A 17,586-nucleotide genomic window follows, 5' to 3' on the forward strand; every position below is an offset into this window, starting at 1 on the left:
GGGACGAGCTGGAGGCGATGTCGGACGAGGAAATCCTGCAGCTGGCGAGTGCCAACACCGTTTTTCTCGGTGAAGAATACACATGGAATGGCCGAGAGCGTCTGATCCGCAACTCGGTGAAGACGGTGGCGAAGCTGAAGCTTGCGCTCCAAAAGACCAGCCACACCATACGCAGTCTGGCCTCGCTCATCTCGCTGATCTTCTTCGCGCTCCATACCACGCAAATGAACCCCGCACGGGCATTCAAGCTGCTGAGAGCCTACCGAGGCATATACCGGCTGACGTTCCGCGGGTACGACTGGGACGACGCGGTGCCGTACATCGACTCCTCCGTGGCGCGGTCGCTGCAGGAGATCGGCGGCGCACTGGTACAGAATCCGTGGTGGAAAATCTCGGACGAGAGACACCCAACGACGGACGAGGCGACCTATGACGCGGTGGCCTTCACCGACGCGTCGCTGGAGGGCTGGGGTGCTGTGCTTCACCTCCGCGACGCGGGCGCCACAGAAATGTGGACCTATCGGCAGCGCTGGACCGAGGACCTGGAACGGCAACTCGGCGGCGACGACGGCGAGGCGGAACGCGTCCTCGAAAAACTGCGCCAGTACCAGCTGCGTCGCCGCGTCCGGTCGGGTGGCCGGTTCGAGGACCCAGACCTGCAGGCGGACCGCTTCCAGGCGCGGTACTCGGCACACGCGGAACCACGCGCGGCACAACTAATGCTGCGACACCTGGTGGAGCACCACAGGGTTCCCAACGGAGCGCGAATCGCGCTTGCCACGGACCACCGTGCGATTGTCATTGCGCAGAAACACCTGAACGGTTTCGGCGGCATTGGCAGAGGCTACGCCTTGAACAAACTTTTCGAGTACACCTACGACCTCTGGTACAACAGAGGGATCGACGTAGTGTTTTTCTACGTAGAGGGTGCGCGGAATCCGGCGGACGCCTACTCGCGACACTTCGGGGTGGACGCGACAGGGTCGCTGGAGGTTCACCGGGTTGAACCGTTTGGCGTGCCGTTCCTCCGGCACACGTGGTGTCCGCTATGCGAAGAGCGGCGCCGCGAGGAGGGCGGCGAGATATGATCGTCACCAGAAACATCCGAGGGGAGCCGGAACCTGACGGCCGACTCTCCGGAGGACGGTGCGACGACATCGCTCACAAGATATGGATGGCTAACCGCGTTCTATGGGGGGGAGGCTTCCCCGGTACCGGTGCCAAGCCATAAGAAAAAGCACACGAAAGAAGTCCAAGACGACTTGATGTGCTCCTCACGCGACCGAGCGCGGTAGAGGGGACCGGCGGCATAATCATGACGCGGCGCCGCGGTCGTGGTTGCGTGCCTGCCTTGCCGCTTCCCAATGGGGTCGCGAAGGCTCTCTCCATACCCATCTGCCTTCCACAAATCTTTCTCCCTTCTCGCCCTTTACTTGTCTTCAAGAAATCATATCTTCGCGAGCACCCTATCACACAGGACGGTGGCATTAGGGTTAGGGTTAGGGTTAGGGTTAGGGTTAGGGTTAGGGTTAGGGTTAGGGTTAGGGTTAGGGTTCCATTGGCGGCGTGTAAAACCACAAAGGCAATCGAATGGCACTTGACCTTATAGGGGGGGGGGTGGTGGTTGGTGGGATGTGGTGTTGGATCTGTTTTGACCGATAGCTGAATCGGTTTCTTGTATCCGTGGAAAAGGAATCCTGAGTGAGTGTGTGTGTCTCGGAAACCGACTCCTCACTTCCATTTGTGATGTGTGACCGTCTGTGTACCATAATGTTTCCCGATTGGAAATTATGGCCACAGGTCGGCAAATATGTACTCTTGCATCTGTTTCTATGGATTCCTACTTTACCTTTGTCCCTTTATCTCTTCTCCAAATGTATATAGTAATCACACTAAGTGGAGTTCATGCGGCCAGCGACGGAAAAACGACTACATATTCAGAAACGTTTCTCCAGAAACATACTCGAATCTCTGCGACAAAAGCGCACGGTTTCCCTTTCCTCCGACTCACCTACATCGGAAATGTCCGACAAACGACTAACCGAGAAAGAGCTGGATGAGTACCTCGAATTATTCGTCGCAGAGGAGGCTACAAAGATGACGGCAGAACTCACAAGAAAATTATACCGCGAAGGCGGTATGACAGATGCCGATTTTCATTTCGCCTGTAAGGGTATGACAAAATCACTACTGAGGAGTGTTGGCGCAGCAGATCCCACAACAAAAAATATCAAGAAGGAAGTGATGGACGCCCAAAAGTTGTTCGCAAACAAAGAAATCCAACAAGTGCTGGACGTGGAAGAAAGGTGGGAAGAAATATGGGATAACATAGAAGCCTCAAAAACCCCTGGAGGGATACAAAGTCAAAATGGAGGCAGCAATCGTTACGAAAAAATGACACCGTTATTGCCATCACTACCGCGACTCTGCTGGGCTTGACGGGACCACGGGCACAAAAAGCCCCCCGACCAACTATTGCAGCTGGTTGGCCTTTTTTTGGACGAACCCCACAAGTAGTAGGCCAGCAGACAAGCAGTGACACAAACGAAAAGAAAGGCAACCATAGAACGCAGTCAGGTTCCCGAGGAAACCGAGAGGCTCGTTTTTTTCGAGACCAGGCACGTCCCTCTCCGCTCACGTGCACAGACACAACCCACAGAATACCCACAAAACACGCGAACATACAAGCGAGGAAAAAAAGGAGTCAGCTGTTCAGATTTCGCACACACACACGCCTGCCGGTGCTAAAGCTGCCGTATTAAAAAAGGAAAAGCAGAGCGGTACTGGCAAAGGTGTTCTTGTTTGCTTTTTTCGTTTGCCCTCCTCCGTTCGTGGTTCGAAGGAAAGGGGAGGAGCAACAGCTAGCCCCCCGCACCTCTCTCTCCCTTGCACTGGCACACGTCACAGACCGACAGAGGCATAGAGAGAGAGAGAAACGTGTAAAACATCTCCAGCACGTCTCTAGCTGTGTCCTTTGTGCACTCTCCTGTGACTCTCCTTTCTTTCCTCGATTTTGCATGTGTGCGCGTGTCCTCGCGAGCCTGATCGTCTCTCTCTCTCTCTCTTGTCATTGGGGGTTTTTCTTTTGTTTGTTGTTTGTTTGTTTTTCGAGGGAGCGGGGGACAGCCCTTTCACACAAATTTGATTTCCTTCTCCTTCTGACTGCACGCGTCGGTGTGTGTCTCCGCATTGGTCACTGGTCTCTTCATTTCCTTCTTGTTGTTGCTTTGCTCTTGTATTTGCCCTTTCGCTTCTTTTGTGCTTCCCACCACCACCACCACCCTCTGTCTGTGTGTCTGTGTGTGTGTGTGTCTGTGCTCTCTTCTCGTCCGTCTTATGGAATTGCTGTCTTGACTCTTTTCTCTCTCCGAAACCGCTCACCCACACCTCTACTTGTCCCCTTCTTTCAGTCCCCCATCCTCGGGGCGGTCAACCAACGGTGTATGTCATTCGTCGTTCTGGCGATCTGGGCCCCTTCCCCTTCTTCAACAGCTCCTTCCCGTCTTCTTTTTTCCTCTTTCTGGCTCGCCTGCGCGCGTCAGTCTCTTGTGTTGTTCGCCGAAAGCTACTTCTCGCCCCGTCCCCACCCTCCTCGACATACGGGGCTGAAATCGAATACGAAGTCATGTTGGGGATGCCGGTGTCCAAGTCAAACAACGGCGACGCGGACCGCGGCGGTTATGAATATGGTGAGTACGATGGGGTGATGGACGTGGAGGCAATACTGCACACGACGGGCGGTGCGCCGCCTAACCCGACCAGCACCTCCACTTCGACCGACGGCGATGTCGACGTGTACGGGAACTACATGAGCCTTCAAGGCGATCACCGAAACGGAGGCACCCCTACGTCGCTTGGTCGCGGAGCGCCTCGCAAGCCAACCCGCACGAATGCGAGCTCTCCCTGTAACGGAGAAAGACAGTCCGCCATGCCGTCCTCGACAACGACAACACCACGCTACCGTGTAGCAGTGGCCGGCGACAACCCTGACGGGGCTGCCGCCCCGACTTCGGGGCGCCGCGCGGATGGCCCGTACCCCTCGGCCGAGGTGGACTCACACGACGCTAGCACTTTCTCCACCCGCCAGAGCATACGAAAGTCGATCCATGTAGACGACGTGGTGCATCTTCCTGCGATCGTCAACCAGCAGCAGGTGCGCAAAAAAGCAACTGACGCCTTCCCTACTCGCGCCCGGGTGGCTGCATCGGCACCTGACACCTCATACGCGGCTACCTCAACCACCATCAACAACGGTAACACCCGCGCTGTCGGAAGTGGCGCCCAGTTAGTGACCAGCGCTGGAAACCTCGAGTCGCTGCAACCCCCTAGCGACAGCTACGACGCCACTTCAAGCAAGCAATACAACGGACCTGCTGCGGCAGAGAGGCATAAGCCGCCATACCATGCGCCGCCGCTCTCGCCGCTGCCAACGAAGGGCCGTCACAGAGCCAACAATCCCAACGGTATCAGTGCAACACGCAGTGTTACAGTTGGCAGCAGCGTTGACGCCAGTCTCCAAGACGCCGGTACGTGGCATCGATCCGCCATAGACGGGACAGTGAAGCGTGACGAGCCTGTGGGAACAGACGAGGGCGGCTACATGAATGGCCACTGTGGCAGGGCAGCGACACACGACACGACGGGCAGCAGCAACACTGCCACCACTTCTAAGACGAACGGTTGGGTAAAGGAAGAGGCGCGCCGGCTTGACCACCGCACCTCCGTCTCGCGCAACACGGCCCCCCTATCCACTGGTGGTCCGCAGGCTGTTGGGGACGCTATCAACGACTTCAAGTCGTGCAACAATGGCCACCAAGTCGCCTCAAAGTTCCCACCGGAGCGCATGACGGAGAAGCCGAGTAAAGGCAGCAGCAGCAGCGTCAAGCGCCCATCTGCTGGCGGCAGAGATTCAGCTCTGAGCCACAATGACAACGAAGACGGCAACACGCGCACGAAGGTGAACACTTCACCGGCGCTGGTGACCCCCAAGGCGCACGTCTGGGCTGGCGACTACGAGATGGCCAGTACCCCAGGTGTCAGCTCAACAAGCTTCAGCGCTGTGCCGATGCCCAAGATCAGTCCATTGCGACCCTTCGCAGGCGGACTCAAGCTGTCGACGGCTGTGAAAGGCAGCGCCGAGTCTTCTCCGCAGACGCTTCATCCTTCTCCGGCAGAAGCCATAGCGGCCGCCTCCGGCAACGGCGTCACGTCGCCGACAGAGACCGTCATCACGCCGCTGCGGAAGGTGTTCACACGGCGGCAGAAGCCAGTGTCAAACAACAGCGGAGTAGCTGCACAGGCGACGCAGAGCACGTCCCCCGCGACGGCGGCCACCGCTACCCCTAGCCGCTCCGACACCGTGGCCCAGAGCTCGGGTGCACCCTCGTCCCCAGCACTGTCGAAGACGGCATTGGGGTCTGGTAATGCGATAGCAGCGGAGAAAGACAACAAGCCACCGTCTTCCCTGCACACGCCGACCTTGTCACACCGACGTATCATGAACGCTGTGAACACCAACCAGCACCCCCACGCCCACTACCCAAGCACAGGGGAGAAGGCCTCTCTAACCTCCGGCTCTAGCCGTGTGACATCGCCCGACCAAGCAGGCGCTAATGGGATGAGCTTACCGTACTCGGACGAGCGTCGGGCAGCGTTGGAAGCGTGGGCAGACGTTCCGGTGTTAACCATCACAATTCGAGGCCAGAACCTGACGCCGACCCAGAGGGCGCGCGAGACGGCGAAGATGCTCGCACGTCCCACAGATGCGCAGCAGGCGCACGCCCCTCTGAATGGGCAGGGTCGTCAAGAGGTGGCAGGCGAGCCGTGCGATTTGAACTATGACGGGCACAACGTTGTGGTCCAGCTACGTCACCGCAACAGGCCTCTGATGATGAATTACCCACCTCGTTTGCCTCTAGAGATGGACATACGGCAACGCATGCGCCGTCAGCGCACACCCCGCAGCTTCTACGGAAACCGCATGCCGCACATCGGGGACGTGTGGTTCAAGGGCGCCTTGAATGACGCGCGCATGGTGAACTCGCCCGATATCGAGTCCATGGAGAAGCATGAAGAGGCGGAGTTCATTCGCAACGGCGGTGACCCGGCAACCCGGCGCAACCGCTACGGACAGGCAAGCAACGCGCATGGTCAGGGGCAACAACACCAAAGGCCACCTCAGCGCGGCGACGGTGGCGGTGCTGATGCTGGGGCCGACATCGATGCAACAAACCGAAACGCCATGCCCATGGAGCAGCGGGCGTCGTAGCTCGAGAGAGAGAGTCAGCATTGGAGGACAAGCGACGACGCAGTGGGTGTGCTTTTGGAGGGGTTCAACGCAGCAGGGCTGAAGAAGTGCGTGTATTTTATAGGAGTGTGTGACTGACGCTCTCCATCGATGCAGCCCTATACGCGCTGCGTATCGGTGCGTGTGCCTTGCATGGGTATGAGCATACGTGTCGTCGCACAAAAATTTTATATTGCACTTCAGGAAGTGGTCGTCCTCTCTCCCTATACTGCACATGGTTGCTTTGGTCGTGGTGGTGTCTCTGTAGTGTGTGTGTGTGTGTGTGTCCGTGGTCAGCGTTCCACGATGTATGCCTCACCTAGATTCGGCTCCCTTCGTTGGTGGTGACGTCAATCCCTCGGTCGGTGGGTGTGGGTGTATGTGTATAGGTGGCTCCACCTCTCTCTTCGGCTCTCTACCACCTCCTTGTTGTGATGCACGATGGGTATTACGCTTGAGGCAACCAAGCCTCTCGCGCCAGGAGGTCAGACAGCGGATCACAGTACGACTTGGCGTTGCGGCAAAGCGTAGCCGCGGGACAGCAGGAAAATGTGGTTATGCCTGCCTTTTTTATATGGTTAGGTATTTTTTTTCCTCTTTTCACTCCCGCACACAGAGTCTTTGATATATATCTATATATCAATATTCCTATTCCTTCATCCTCTCTCTTGACGATGCGCGCCTCTTGCGTGCCTGATTCTTTCGAGTCATATAGGTCATTCTCCTCAGGGTTGCTTTTAGTATAATCAGGCTGTGTGTGTGTGTGCGTATGTGTATACGCTGTTGAAAGCGACTGAGAGAGAGAAACAGAGAAATATGTATCTATTGCGCAGGTGAGGAGGATACTAAGGAGAGCTGAGAGGAAGAAAGAGAATCTGGACAGGGGAGAAATTCCATGGCGCATTACAGCGCGGTGTTTTCTTTTTTCTTCAAGCATGGGCCCCGCGTACCTTTGCAGTGATGCATCACGTGCGGTGTCTCTCTCTCTCTCTTGCGTTTGCGGTTTGCTTCGTTCATGTATTCCGCTTTGGTTTTGCTTGTTTTTTTTTCCGCTCCCCTTCAACGACGCCATTCTTTCCTCTCTCTCTCCCCCCTCTTCCCCTGGGGGAGGGGTGGGGTGGGGGGGGGTTTGAGGGGGATTTTTGGTGGAGTATTGGGGGGAGGGGTGCATTGAGGTTGTGTGGGTAGTGTGGGGGATGTGTTGGGTAGGGGGGGAGAAGAGGGGTGATTGGAGGGGTGGTGGGTGGGGGGCGCGAAAGCGTGGGGGGGTGCGATGATGGGCTTGATTGCTGGGGTGTGGGATTCCCGTAAGGTGAGGGGGGATTTTAAGGTTGGCCTTTACGCTTGCAAAATGGGGGAGATTGTCAGATAGGGTGAGGGTGAGAGGGAAAAAACGACTTCACTGGTCCCCGGGACGTCGCAGACGCACATCTATACGGCGTGGTACGAGGGGGGTATCCCATAAGTGAGGGACATCTCCGCGTCCCCCTCACCCTCCACACATGCACAGACAGACAGACAGAGAGATGGCGAGAGTGAAAACACGACATCACAGAGCCAAGAGAGGTCGAAGAACGGCAGCAAAAAGAAGAAGAGACAGAAAGCAAAAATGTCTGTTAGTGAGGTCCTTAGAGCCCATTATGTCGGAACGTCAACCCCAGAGGTGGCGAGGGAGGGACAACATTAAAAGCGAGTACAGTGAAGAGCAAACGGAGACGGGGGCGTGTCCAGGTGAGCCCCCACCAACTGCAGCAAGTGTGTGTGTGTGGGGGGGGGGGGAGGGGGGAACGTACACACGCATAGGCATGCCCAGTGGCGTACATGTAAGAGGGAAAGCGTCGCTGGTGCGTGAGGAACGGAGGTAGGTGATTTGGAGTGGCAAAGAGTCCTGTTATCTTTGAATCTAGAGCTACACCTTAGCCTGACCCTGCCCCTCACCCTAAGCGGAGCCCTAACCCTAACCCTAACCCTAACCCTAACCCTAACCCTAACCCTAACCCTAACCCTAACCCTAACCCTAACCCTAACCCTAACCCTAACCCTAACCCTAACCCTAACCCTAACCCTAACCCTTAACCCTAACCCTAACCCTAACCCTAACCCTAACCCTAACCCTAACCCTAACCCTAACCCTAACCCTAACCCTAACCCTAACCCTAACCCTAACCCTAACCCTAACCCTAACCCTAACCCTAACCCTAACCCTAACCCTAACCCTAACCCTAACCCTAACCCTAACCCTAATGCCACCGTCCTGTGTGATAGGGTGCTCGCGAAGATATAATTTCTTGAAGACAACAGAGGGCGAGAAGGGAGAAAGATTTGTGGAAGGCAGATGGGTATGGAACTAATCTTCGCGACCCCATTGGGAAGCGGCAAGGCAGGCACGCAACCACGACCGCGGCGCCGCGTCATGATTATGCCGCCGGCCTCCTCTACCGCGTTCAGTCGCGTGAGGAGCACATCAAGTCGTCTTGGACTTCTTTTGTGTGCTTTTTCTTATGGCTTGGCACCGGTACCGGGGAAGCCTCCCCCCATAGCACGCGGTTAGCCATCCATCTTGTGAGCGATGTCGTCGCACCGTCCTCCGGAGAGTCGGCCGTCAGGTTCCGGCTCCCCTCGGATGTTTCTGGTGACGATCATATCTCGCCGCCCTCCTCGCGGCGCCGCTCTTCGCATAGCGGACACCACGTGTGCCGGAGGAACGGCACGCCAAACGGTTCAACTCGGTGAACCTCCAGCGATCCTGTCGCGTCCACCCCGAAGTGTCGCGAGTAGGCGTCCGCCGGATTCCGCGCACCCTCGACGTAGAAAAAGACTACGTCGATCCCTCTGTTGTACCAGAGGTCGTAGGTGTATTCGAAAAGTTTGTTCAGGGCGTAGCCTCTGCCAATGCCGCCGAAACCGTTCAGGTGTTTCTGCGCAATGACAATCGCACGGTGGTCCGTGGCAAGCGCGATTCGCGCTCCGTTGGGCACCCTGTGGTGCTCCACCAGGTGTCGCAGCATTAGTTGTGCCGCGCGTGGTTCCGCGTGTGCCGAGTACCGCGCCTGGAAGCGGTCTGCCTGCAGGTCTGGGTCCTCGAACCGGCCACCCGAGCGGACGCGGCGACGCAGCTGGTACTGGCGCAGTTTTTCGAGGACGCGTTCCGCCTCGCCGTCGTCGCCGCCGAGTTGCCGTTCCAGGTCCTCGGTCCAGCGCTGCCGATAGGTCCACATTTCTGTGGCGCCCGCGTCGCGGAGGTGAAGCACAGCACCCCAGCCCTCCAGCGACGCGTCGGTGAAGGCCACCGCGTCATAGGTCGCCTCGTCCGTCGTTGGGTGTCTCTCGTCCGAGATTTTCCACCACGGATTCTGTACCAGTGCGCCGCCGATCTCCTGCAGCGACCGCGCCACGGAGGAGTCGATGTACGGCACCGCGTCGTCCCAGTCGTACCCGCGGAACGTCAGCCGGTATATGCCTCGGTAGGCTCTCAGCAGCTTGAATGCCCGTGCGGGGTTCATTTGCGTGGTATGGAGCGCGAAGAAGATCAGCGAGATGAGCGAGGCCAGACTGCGTATGGTGTGGCTGGTCTTTTGGAGCGCAAGCTTCAGCTTCGCCACCGTCTTCACCGAGTTGCGGATCAGACGCTCACGGCCATTCCATGTGTATTCCTCGCCGAGAAAAACGGTGTTGGCACTCGCCAGCTGCAGGATTTCCTCGTCCGACATCGCCTCCAGCTCGTCCCGGTTGGGTGACGTCATCAGGTTCGCCGCCTTGATGCGTGCGACGACCGTGCGCACCGCGAGCACAAACTCACGCTCCTGACCTTCGCGTGCGGCCACGAGAATGTTGTCGATGAGCGTGGTGATGGTGACGGGCGTGTCGATGTCCACAATCGTCCACGTCACCGCCTGGCCGACGGCAACGCTCCATCGCGCGCCGGTCGGGAGAGTACGAAGGCGGTAGTATCGCCCGTCATGCCTGGCTCGAAAAACGAACTTGTTACGGAGTGTCGCCGCGATCGGGATAGCGTCGTAATAAGCTTCGAAGTCGATCTGCAGCATGTACCGGGCGTATCGCAGCCGCTGTCGTCTTCCGAGGCGCGTGTCGTAGTGGACGCGCGGGACGTGATGTTTGGGGATCACGCGGTTCAGCAGGGGCTCCGTGATGAGGCGTCGTCGTCCTTTCAGCTCCGGCACCGTGAAGACGTTCACGCCGTGCATGCCCTCTGGCAATTGCACCTGGGCGCCGATGTCGCTGATCGGGCACGGTTCAAACTTGCCCATCTCGACCGCCTGTTGGATTTCCGCCGCCGTGAGCGCACACTTTTTGATGGTCCGTGAGGTCCGCAACCCATCGTAGAAGGAGGGATCCAGAAAGCACTGGATTCGCTGAAGAAAACGCTTCGTTGAGGCGCGTTTTGTCGGCATCGCGAGCACGGTATCCATGTCCAGTGGTGTGTTCCGTTTCAGGTGCAGCGGCCACTGCTTCACGAGTGCCGGTCGCTCCGTCAGCACTTGGATGAAACCGGACATCTGGTCCACCATGGCCGCCACCTCCTGTGGTGCGATTCCGAGATTCGCGCACGATGACTCTTGCGATCGGAAACGGAACACGGAAGCCGCAGCCTCTAGAGGGTCTGGAATAGCGCTCTTCCGGCGTTGTCCCTTGCGGTCTCGGCCTCCACCGTAGGCTGCTGGCCATACCCAAGATAGCGCAGCAGCGTGGCCTGCTTCGCGTGCCCGGAGATCATCATCAGGTCCTTCAGCGGGACACCCGCTTCCGCCATGCAACGTAGCGCGCCTTTCCGGATCGAGGGCAGCTGTGCACCTCGCATCTCTGTTCGCACCTCCTGGGCGATCAGTGCCCGCAGCTCCTCCACGTGTGGTGCAAAGAGCTCCTCGGATGGTTTCTTCTGGACCAGCATCTCCTGCAGTGTCGCTGCGAGGTCCCTCGTCAGCATCGATGGGACCGGGTAAGGGCCGCGTGTTTTGGCACCCTTTCCCTTGCGGATCGTCAGCGTGACTTTCACGCGTGTGCTTGTCGGCGGTCCCGGGAACAGCGTCACGTCCTTCGCTCGCAGCGTGGAAATGTCGCACGCTCGCGCTGCGAATCCCCACATCATGGCGAGGAACAGCGCGGCACGAGGGTGACCGAGTCGGAGTCTTCCGATGATCGCTTCGACTTGGCGTCGCGAAACAAAGGGAGGCGCATCCGGCACCGACTCCTTCATGTAACGCTGCACCGTGCCAAAAGCGCTTCGCCACTCGGGATCGTCCTGAAGGCGAATACCCCGCGCCTGCGTCGAGTAGAGCGGCAGGTCGCGCAGCGCACCCGCCACCGCGGCAAAGGCCTTCGCGGTGGTTGCCCACTTCCATTTGCGGGCCCTTGCGGTCGACAGAATCAAGTCGATGCATGCCGCCGGAAAGCGCATGAGCATCTGTTCCGAGTTCATCGACTTGATTCGCGTCAACCATCGCAAGTGGTGTGCGCGAGTGTCGGGCCGCACAAGACTCCATGCCAGCTGCGAGATGTGTGGCGGTTTCGCGGCGAAGAGGAACCAGTTTCTCGGGCAGACCTCCGCCTCTTCTTCTTGGGAAAGAGGCCTGCCCTGCATGTTTAAAGGATTGGAGCGTAGATCCTCGAGTGCACGCGTGGCCTCGGCCGAGATGTTCGCGTCGACGTCCGCGTACCCATCGCCTTTCCGGTTTCCTGGAACGCTGTACGGCCCACCGTCCTCCTCATCATCGCCGAGTTGATTCCCGGCGCCGTCGTCTGGCCATCCTTTTCTCCTCACCAGGCGCGGTCGCGGTCCGTTTGTATGGTCCTGGTGTGCCTCTGATGCCGCACTTCGCGGGAGAGGTACATATCTCAACGCGTGTCGCGGTGCACGCTGTCGCTTGGATGGATTGTAGTGCGTCAAGGCTGTGGGAACATACACACCCACGGTCGCCTCCGAGGCATCCTTTGTAAGGACATAATAACTCGGATAGCGCGCGCCATTCATGTCTTCCGGTGCCTCCCGGAGGCTTGCGCCAAGCAGAAATTTGTACCCTTTTACTTCCTCCGAAAGTGTCGGTACTGAAGCTCCACGGACGAGATACAATTCGTCGGTTGAGGGGTCCAAGGTCACCTCCTCGAGTTGGTGTTCCTCACGGACAATCACCTCCCCCAGATCGCTCGGTGAGGCCTCGGCAATGTGGATCGTTTTCCCGAGAAGCTTCAGCATCTCCTGGACACTGTATGGTCTCAATGGTGTCATCTTGTGCCTCACGCGCTGTTGTCCGACGGCTGTGTCACTCAAGCCGCGTGCCACACCGTCGCCCACTCGCGCCAGAGCCGTCGCAGCCCACAGGTGATCCAGGACTGCTTCGTACACCTTTTTAGCGTATTTATTTGCTTCAGAAAAGGTGAGCTCTGTCCACTCGGAAATGCATTTTCCTTGCGGGACGTGTGGTGACGCGTTTGTCGTATTCTTTCCCTCCACGTTCTCAGTTGGAGGCGCGTGGGTGACGGACACGCATCGTTGTGACACCTCCGCTCTCGGTGATGGAAACCCGCTCGACCGTACAGAGCGTGTATTGTTTCCGTTCCTGCGAGCTGAGGTTCGCGGTGGTGTTTTTCTGACACTATTCTTCGCGGCTTTTCGCCGTGGGAGTGGAGCATCCATTGCGGATCTCTCCGGACGTTTCCGAGAGGGCGTTTTTGACGCTGCCACACGCGTCGGCGGTGCGCCTTTCTTGCGCTCAATTCGGTCCCTACTTGTCCGTACCGTCACCTCCTCTTTCTTTTGGTGAAGAGGTGGATGTGGGGCGCGTGTTGATGTTTTGTTTGCACGTTTCGAATCACGTTTCGGGTTCGTGAATTTCGTCGTGCGCCTCTCGCCTCCACCCAAGTGAAAGGTGTCCTCACGGTTCACCGTGGTTTTCTTCAACCACGGCTTGTGCTCGATTTCGTCGTAAAAGCGATCCTTTCTTGACACCGGGTGGTTCGTCAGAATTTTCCTCATTTTTTCGAGGAAATATTCACGTGGCGGGTGGTGTTTTGACGCCGCGTAAAGCAGGCGCCGCATGCACTTTGCCATATCTTGGCTATGGTCGATTTGTATGTCCAGATGATCGCCGAAAAATACGGCAGACATGTACAAACCGCAGTCGTCGCTATAGCGTTCCTGACGTGGTGAAAATCTCTTCACCAAACGCAAAGCCGGCCAGACCATATGAAAGTGCTTGCGCAGTTTATCTTCTACTATGGGAGAAGGTGCGGAGTCGAAGATGCTCAGCTGTATTTCTGCTGAGTCCCGCGTCCCTTTCTCCAAAAGCCCTGCGATCCAGTGCTTCATAATGAAGATGGGGAAATAAACGACGCCGTGACGGTGCACCTTTGCCGCGAGCTGTTGCGCGCGTTTCCAATCAAGGTGCACCATCGTGTCCGACGGAACGATCCGTTTCTTTGGAAGGTATGCGTTGTAAATGGCATCGAGTTCCATATTCGATGTCTTACCTGCGCGCATGTCACCTCCCCACACTTCTTTTGCAAATGATCTTGCAACACCGCATGTAATTGTTCGGTGGTGTGTGGGTTCCTTCCTCGAAACGTCGGCGGTGGTCCCGTCGGGCTTTAGATTTTTTGACTCGGACGGAAAGTCCTCCTGCGCTTCGCCTCCGCGGTAGTTACCGTGCCGATTACCTCCGCCATTTCCTCGGTAATTGCCCTGGAATCCTACCCCTCTCCCGCTGTTCTGAGAATTGCGGGGTCCCTGGGTATGATTTGAAACTCGCGGTGCCGTTTTTTGTTCCCTCATAAGATGCGTAATGGTGTCCTGCATCCTTAACTGGGACTCTTCCGTGAGGGCACCGAGCCTGCTCATATCCAGGGCGGGGACTTGCGAGCCATCTGCTCCGATGATGGTGCGTACGGCGCGCCGCCTTCCAGGAGATCGCTGCCGTCTCTTGGCGGTGTCCGAAAAATATCTCGTGGGCGTGTTGTGTGCGTGCCTCCTCCTTCGATCCTTTGGGTGGTGCTCCGCTGCTTCTCGTTCTCAGCCGCTTCAAGTGTGATACGGTTAAGGTGTGCGAGTCGTTCCGTTTCCGGAACGAGAGGTGCGTCCAGCCGTTTCAACACTTTACGCCATTGTCGCATCCCTCCTGCGACGGATTCGGCGACCTGCACGTTGTAGGCAAGCAATCTCGACGAGCACGTCTCATCGACAAAAATGGACAGCCATTCGGCAATTCTCTCATCGGCGCTCATTTCTTGTGACTCTGGTCCGGACAGACCGAGTAGAATTGTCGCCGTTGCCGCGGCCATTGGGGACATCTGGTGCGCCAGGATCGCCGATTCGACCTTGGTTTTATATCCCTCCAATGGGTCCTTTGTCGCTTTGATCTTCGCCCGGGCTTCTTTCCGCTTATCCTCCATGTCCATCACCTCTTGAAGTTCCTTGTCTGCGAAAATATTGTGAGCCTCCATCATCTCCTTCTTGACGTCTATTGATGGGGCTCCTTTTTCGCCGGCTTTTTCCCACAAGGAGTCCGCCATTGCCGCTGTCATTTCCAGGAACTCGCTTGTGTTCGTTTTGCCCTCCATGTATTGCTTTTTTGCAATTTCCGCCATGGAACGGGTTGCCTTGTGCGCAAGGTAAACTTTTAGTGTCCTGTCCAGCTCTGCCTCTGTGAGGCGTTCCTGTTTGTCGGACATTTGTGATGTGTGTGAGTGGGAGGAAAGGGAAAACGTGCGCTTGTGTCGCAGGGACTCGAGTATGTGTCGGGAGGATCGCTTAACGTTGTGTAGTCGTTTTTTCGTCGCGGGCCGCATCAACACTTAGAGTGGATTACTTCATTTATGAATAACACATTAGAGAAGAAATAAAGGGACAATAGAAAGTAATCATTCATAACAGAAACACATATTTCCGACCTGTGGCCATAATTTCCAATCGGGAAACATTATGGCACCCAGCCTGTATATTTCGCAAATCCATCACCACATCCCACCAACCACCCCCATCCCCCTTCCAGTTCTTTTGCCCAGACAAATTAACCCGGCCAACTATAAGGTCAAGTGCCATTCGATTGCCTTTGTGGTTTTACACGCCGCCAATGGAACCCTAACCCTAACCCTAACCCTAACCCTAACCCTAACCCTAACCCTAACCCTAACCCTAACCCTAACCCTAACCCTAACCCTAACCCTAACCCTAACCCTAACCCTAACCCTAACCCTAACCCTAACCCTAACCCTAACCCGTGTACCCTGGCACTCGCCCTCGGGAGGATTTCCCCGGTACAGTGGGAGAGGGTGTCGCGGTGATTGCAATGGTGGCCATGAAAACTGTTACGCGGCGCATCGCAGGAGAGGAAAGCTTCCTTTGGTGCAGGGAGGAGCGGGAAAGCCCTGCAGGCACACCGTCGGGAATAGGCGCACGTTATTGGGGGCGAGGGAGTCGAGAAGGAGCCACCGCTGTCAGGGTGTATCGCCAATGGTTCATGTGCATCGCCAGCGTTGCTTACGACCATCCGGTGGACGGTGCGCTACGTCGTCAAGAGCTCTACGGAAGCAGTATGCATGGCACACGGAGCAGTAGTGCGGAGTAGCGGCAAGGAGAGAGCGCACCTCCTTCGTCACCTCACGCAGCACACAGGGATGTGAATGGCCAAGAGAGGAATGGGCTCTGCGCAAAGCCTGCAGCGGTCCGCCAGAGTTTGAGGTCTACCCACGCAGAGGTTTTGGCTGAACGAGATCGCGGCTCAACAGCGCGGAGCGAACTCTGTGTACACGTCGGTCGTCGCAGATACCGCTTCTCTGGCGAGGTGCAGGCATGGTCATCCCAAGAGGGCTCCTTTCGTCACGCCATCACCGTTGGAGCCCGTCCGTTCCCGCGCATACCGCTCATGGAGCACCCCGTCGTTGGCATCATGGTGGCGCGCTGGGTGTGTTGCCTCCATATCCCCCTCAGCGCGGCGCCCGTGCTGCGCACAGTAACGACTGCCACACTGCGCAGGAACCGCACAGCCCGCAAGTAGCGACACGGGAGAAAGCAGCGAATCCGGAACAGCTGCGGTCCAAGGCGCATGAGGAGCAGCGGAAAGAAAGTGGAGCGTGGATGAGCGGTGGGCACGGGACGGGCAGACGTAAGTTCTCGCGGTTGAGCCTTTGCTGGTAGCGCACCGCAACGTGACACGCAGGCGCGAGCAGAAAAAAAGGTCCCGGAGAGAGAAGGAGTCGGGCCGGTGCAGCGGAATAGGGAGCCGAAAGCGGACGACTCTGCAAACAGGGTCGCCTCTGCCGCATCGGATTCTTGGAACTCGCCACGCACACAACCCTCCCCCCAATAAAAAGGCACACCGACTCACCAACGCGCCTTCGCAGAGACATACGCCGCAACAGGTTGACTGAGTTCGCTGCGCAGCACACCTCATCTTCTTTGGAGTGTCTTTTGGGGATGAGCAGTGGCGTTCCTCAGCCCCGCCCCTCCCAGAAAGAGAGGTGGCCAGCCCATACAGCAAAGGGATGGACAGAAGAATCAGAGGAGAACCACGTTGCCAGTGGCATCACTTTCCTCGTTGTGGATAGCGCAGGCCCACCGCACACGGCCCTCCTTCCACGAGGCACGCCAGGAGGCATCCCAGCAGTAAGAAAAGGAGCCCACAGTGCCACACGGCACACGGCACTACAACGTTGGCAGACGTGTTGACTCGCACGCAGGCGATTCTGCGCCATGTCATCTCACCTCTTTCGACACCGCGTCCGCCACCGCCACCCTTTCAAAGCGCGAGAGGAGAGAGGGAGCAGCGCGCGCGCACATCCCCACGGATCCACCGCGCGCAGCAGAGCCAGTCGCAGCCACGCCTTGCAGCTGCCTCCACAGACCCTTTCAAATGCAGCGCGTATGTTTCGGTCAGGGACAGCCACGTCAGCCATGACGCATCTCGGCACATTCATTCCGTGGGCAGATGCGCACGCCGGCCGTGAGTGTGGCCCATGCGCCAGGAGTGCATAGGAGCCTCGATTGGGCCCACTTGCTGCTCATTGGGACGGCTGCGGTGCCCATCGGACTCGCCATCGCGGCATCGGAGAGCTCGAAACAGAGCAAGCCAAGTGCTCAGGTTGGGAAACAGTGGGTAGTAGTGCAGCCGGAGATGGTTCGCTCGCTCCATATCGGCTTGCTCGCCGCACTATCCCTGCGCCACTTCCCCGTCGTGGTAGAAAGGCGGCGGCGAGGAGGGGATGCTCAGCGCGACCGCGGCCAATGGGCAACGTTGCTTTCTCAGCGTCCTCGGCAAGGAGAGCCCGATCTGCGGCTGCCGGCTCGACTA

At 57.6% G+C, this 17,586-nt stretch overlaps 2 protein-coding genes across 2 annotated transcripts; one reads left to right on the top strand and one right to left on the bottom strand.

The window, feature by feature from the left end:
- Positions 1–3,625: 3,625 nt before the first annotated feature.
- On the top strand, positions 3,626–6,268 carry LBRM_20_6100 (conserved hypothetical protein; the record flags this gene model as incomplete). Its single annotated transcript, XM_003723111.1, has 1 exon — positions 3,626–6,268. One exon carries the CDS (start codon positions 3,626–3,628, stop codon positions 6,266–6,268), a length of 2,643 nt encoding a protein of 880 aa, XP_003723159.1.
- A 2,657-nt stretch (positions 6,269–8,925) lies between these two features.
- Positions 8,926–14,096, bottom strand: LBRM_20_6110 (TATE DNA Transposon; the record flags this gene model as incomplete). The annotated part of the gene is given in 2 exon segments (XM_003723112.1): positions 8,926–10,899; positions 10,902–14,096. Coding segments are annotated over 2 exon segments (5,169 nt in total).
- Between the last annotated feature and the right edge of the window lie 3,490 nt (positions 14,097–17,586).

The sequence above is a fragment of the Leishmania braziliensis genome, assembly GCF_000002845.2.
Source record: "Leishmania braziliensis MHOM/BR/75/M2904 contig, possible fusion of chromosomes 20 and 34".
Lineage (NCBI taxonomy): Eukaryota > Euglenozoa > Kinetoplastea > Trypanosomatida > Trypanosomatidae > Leishmania > Leishmania braziliensis.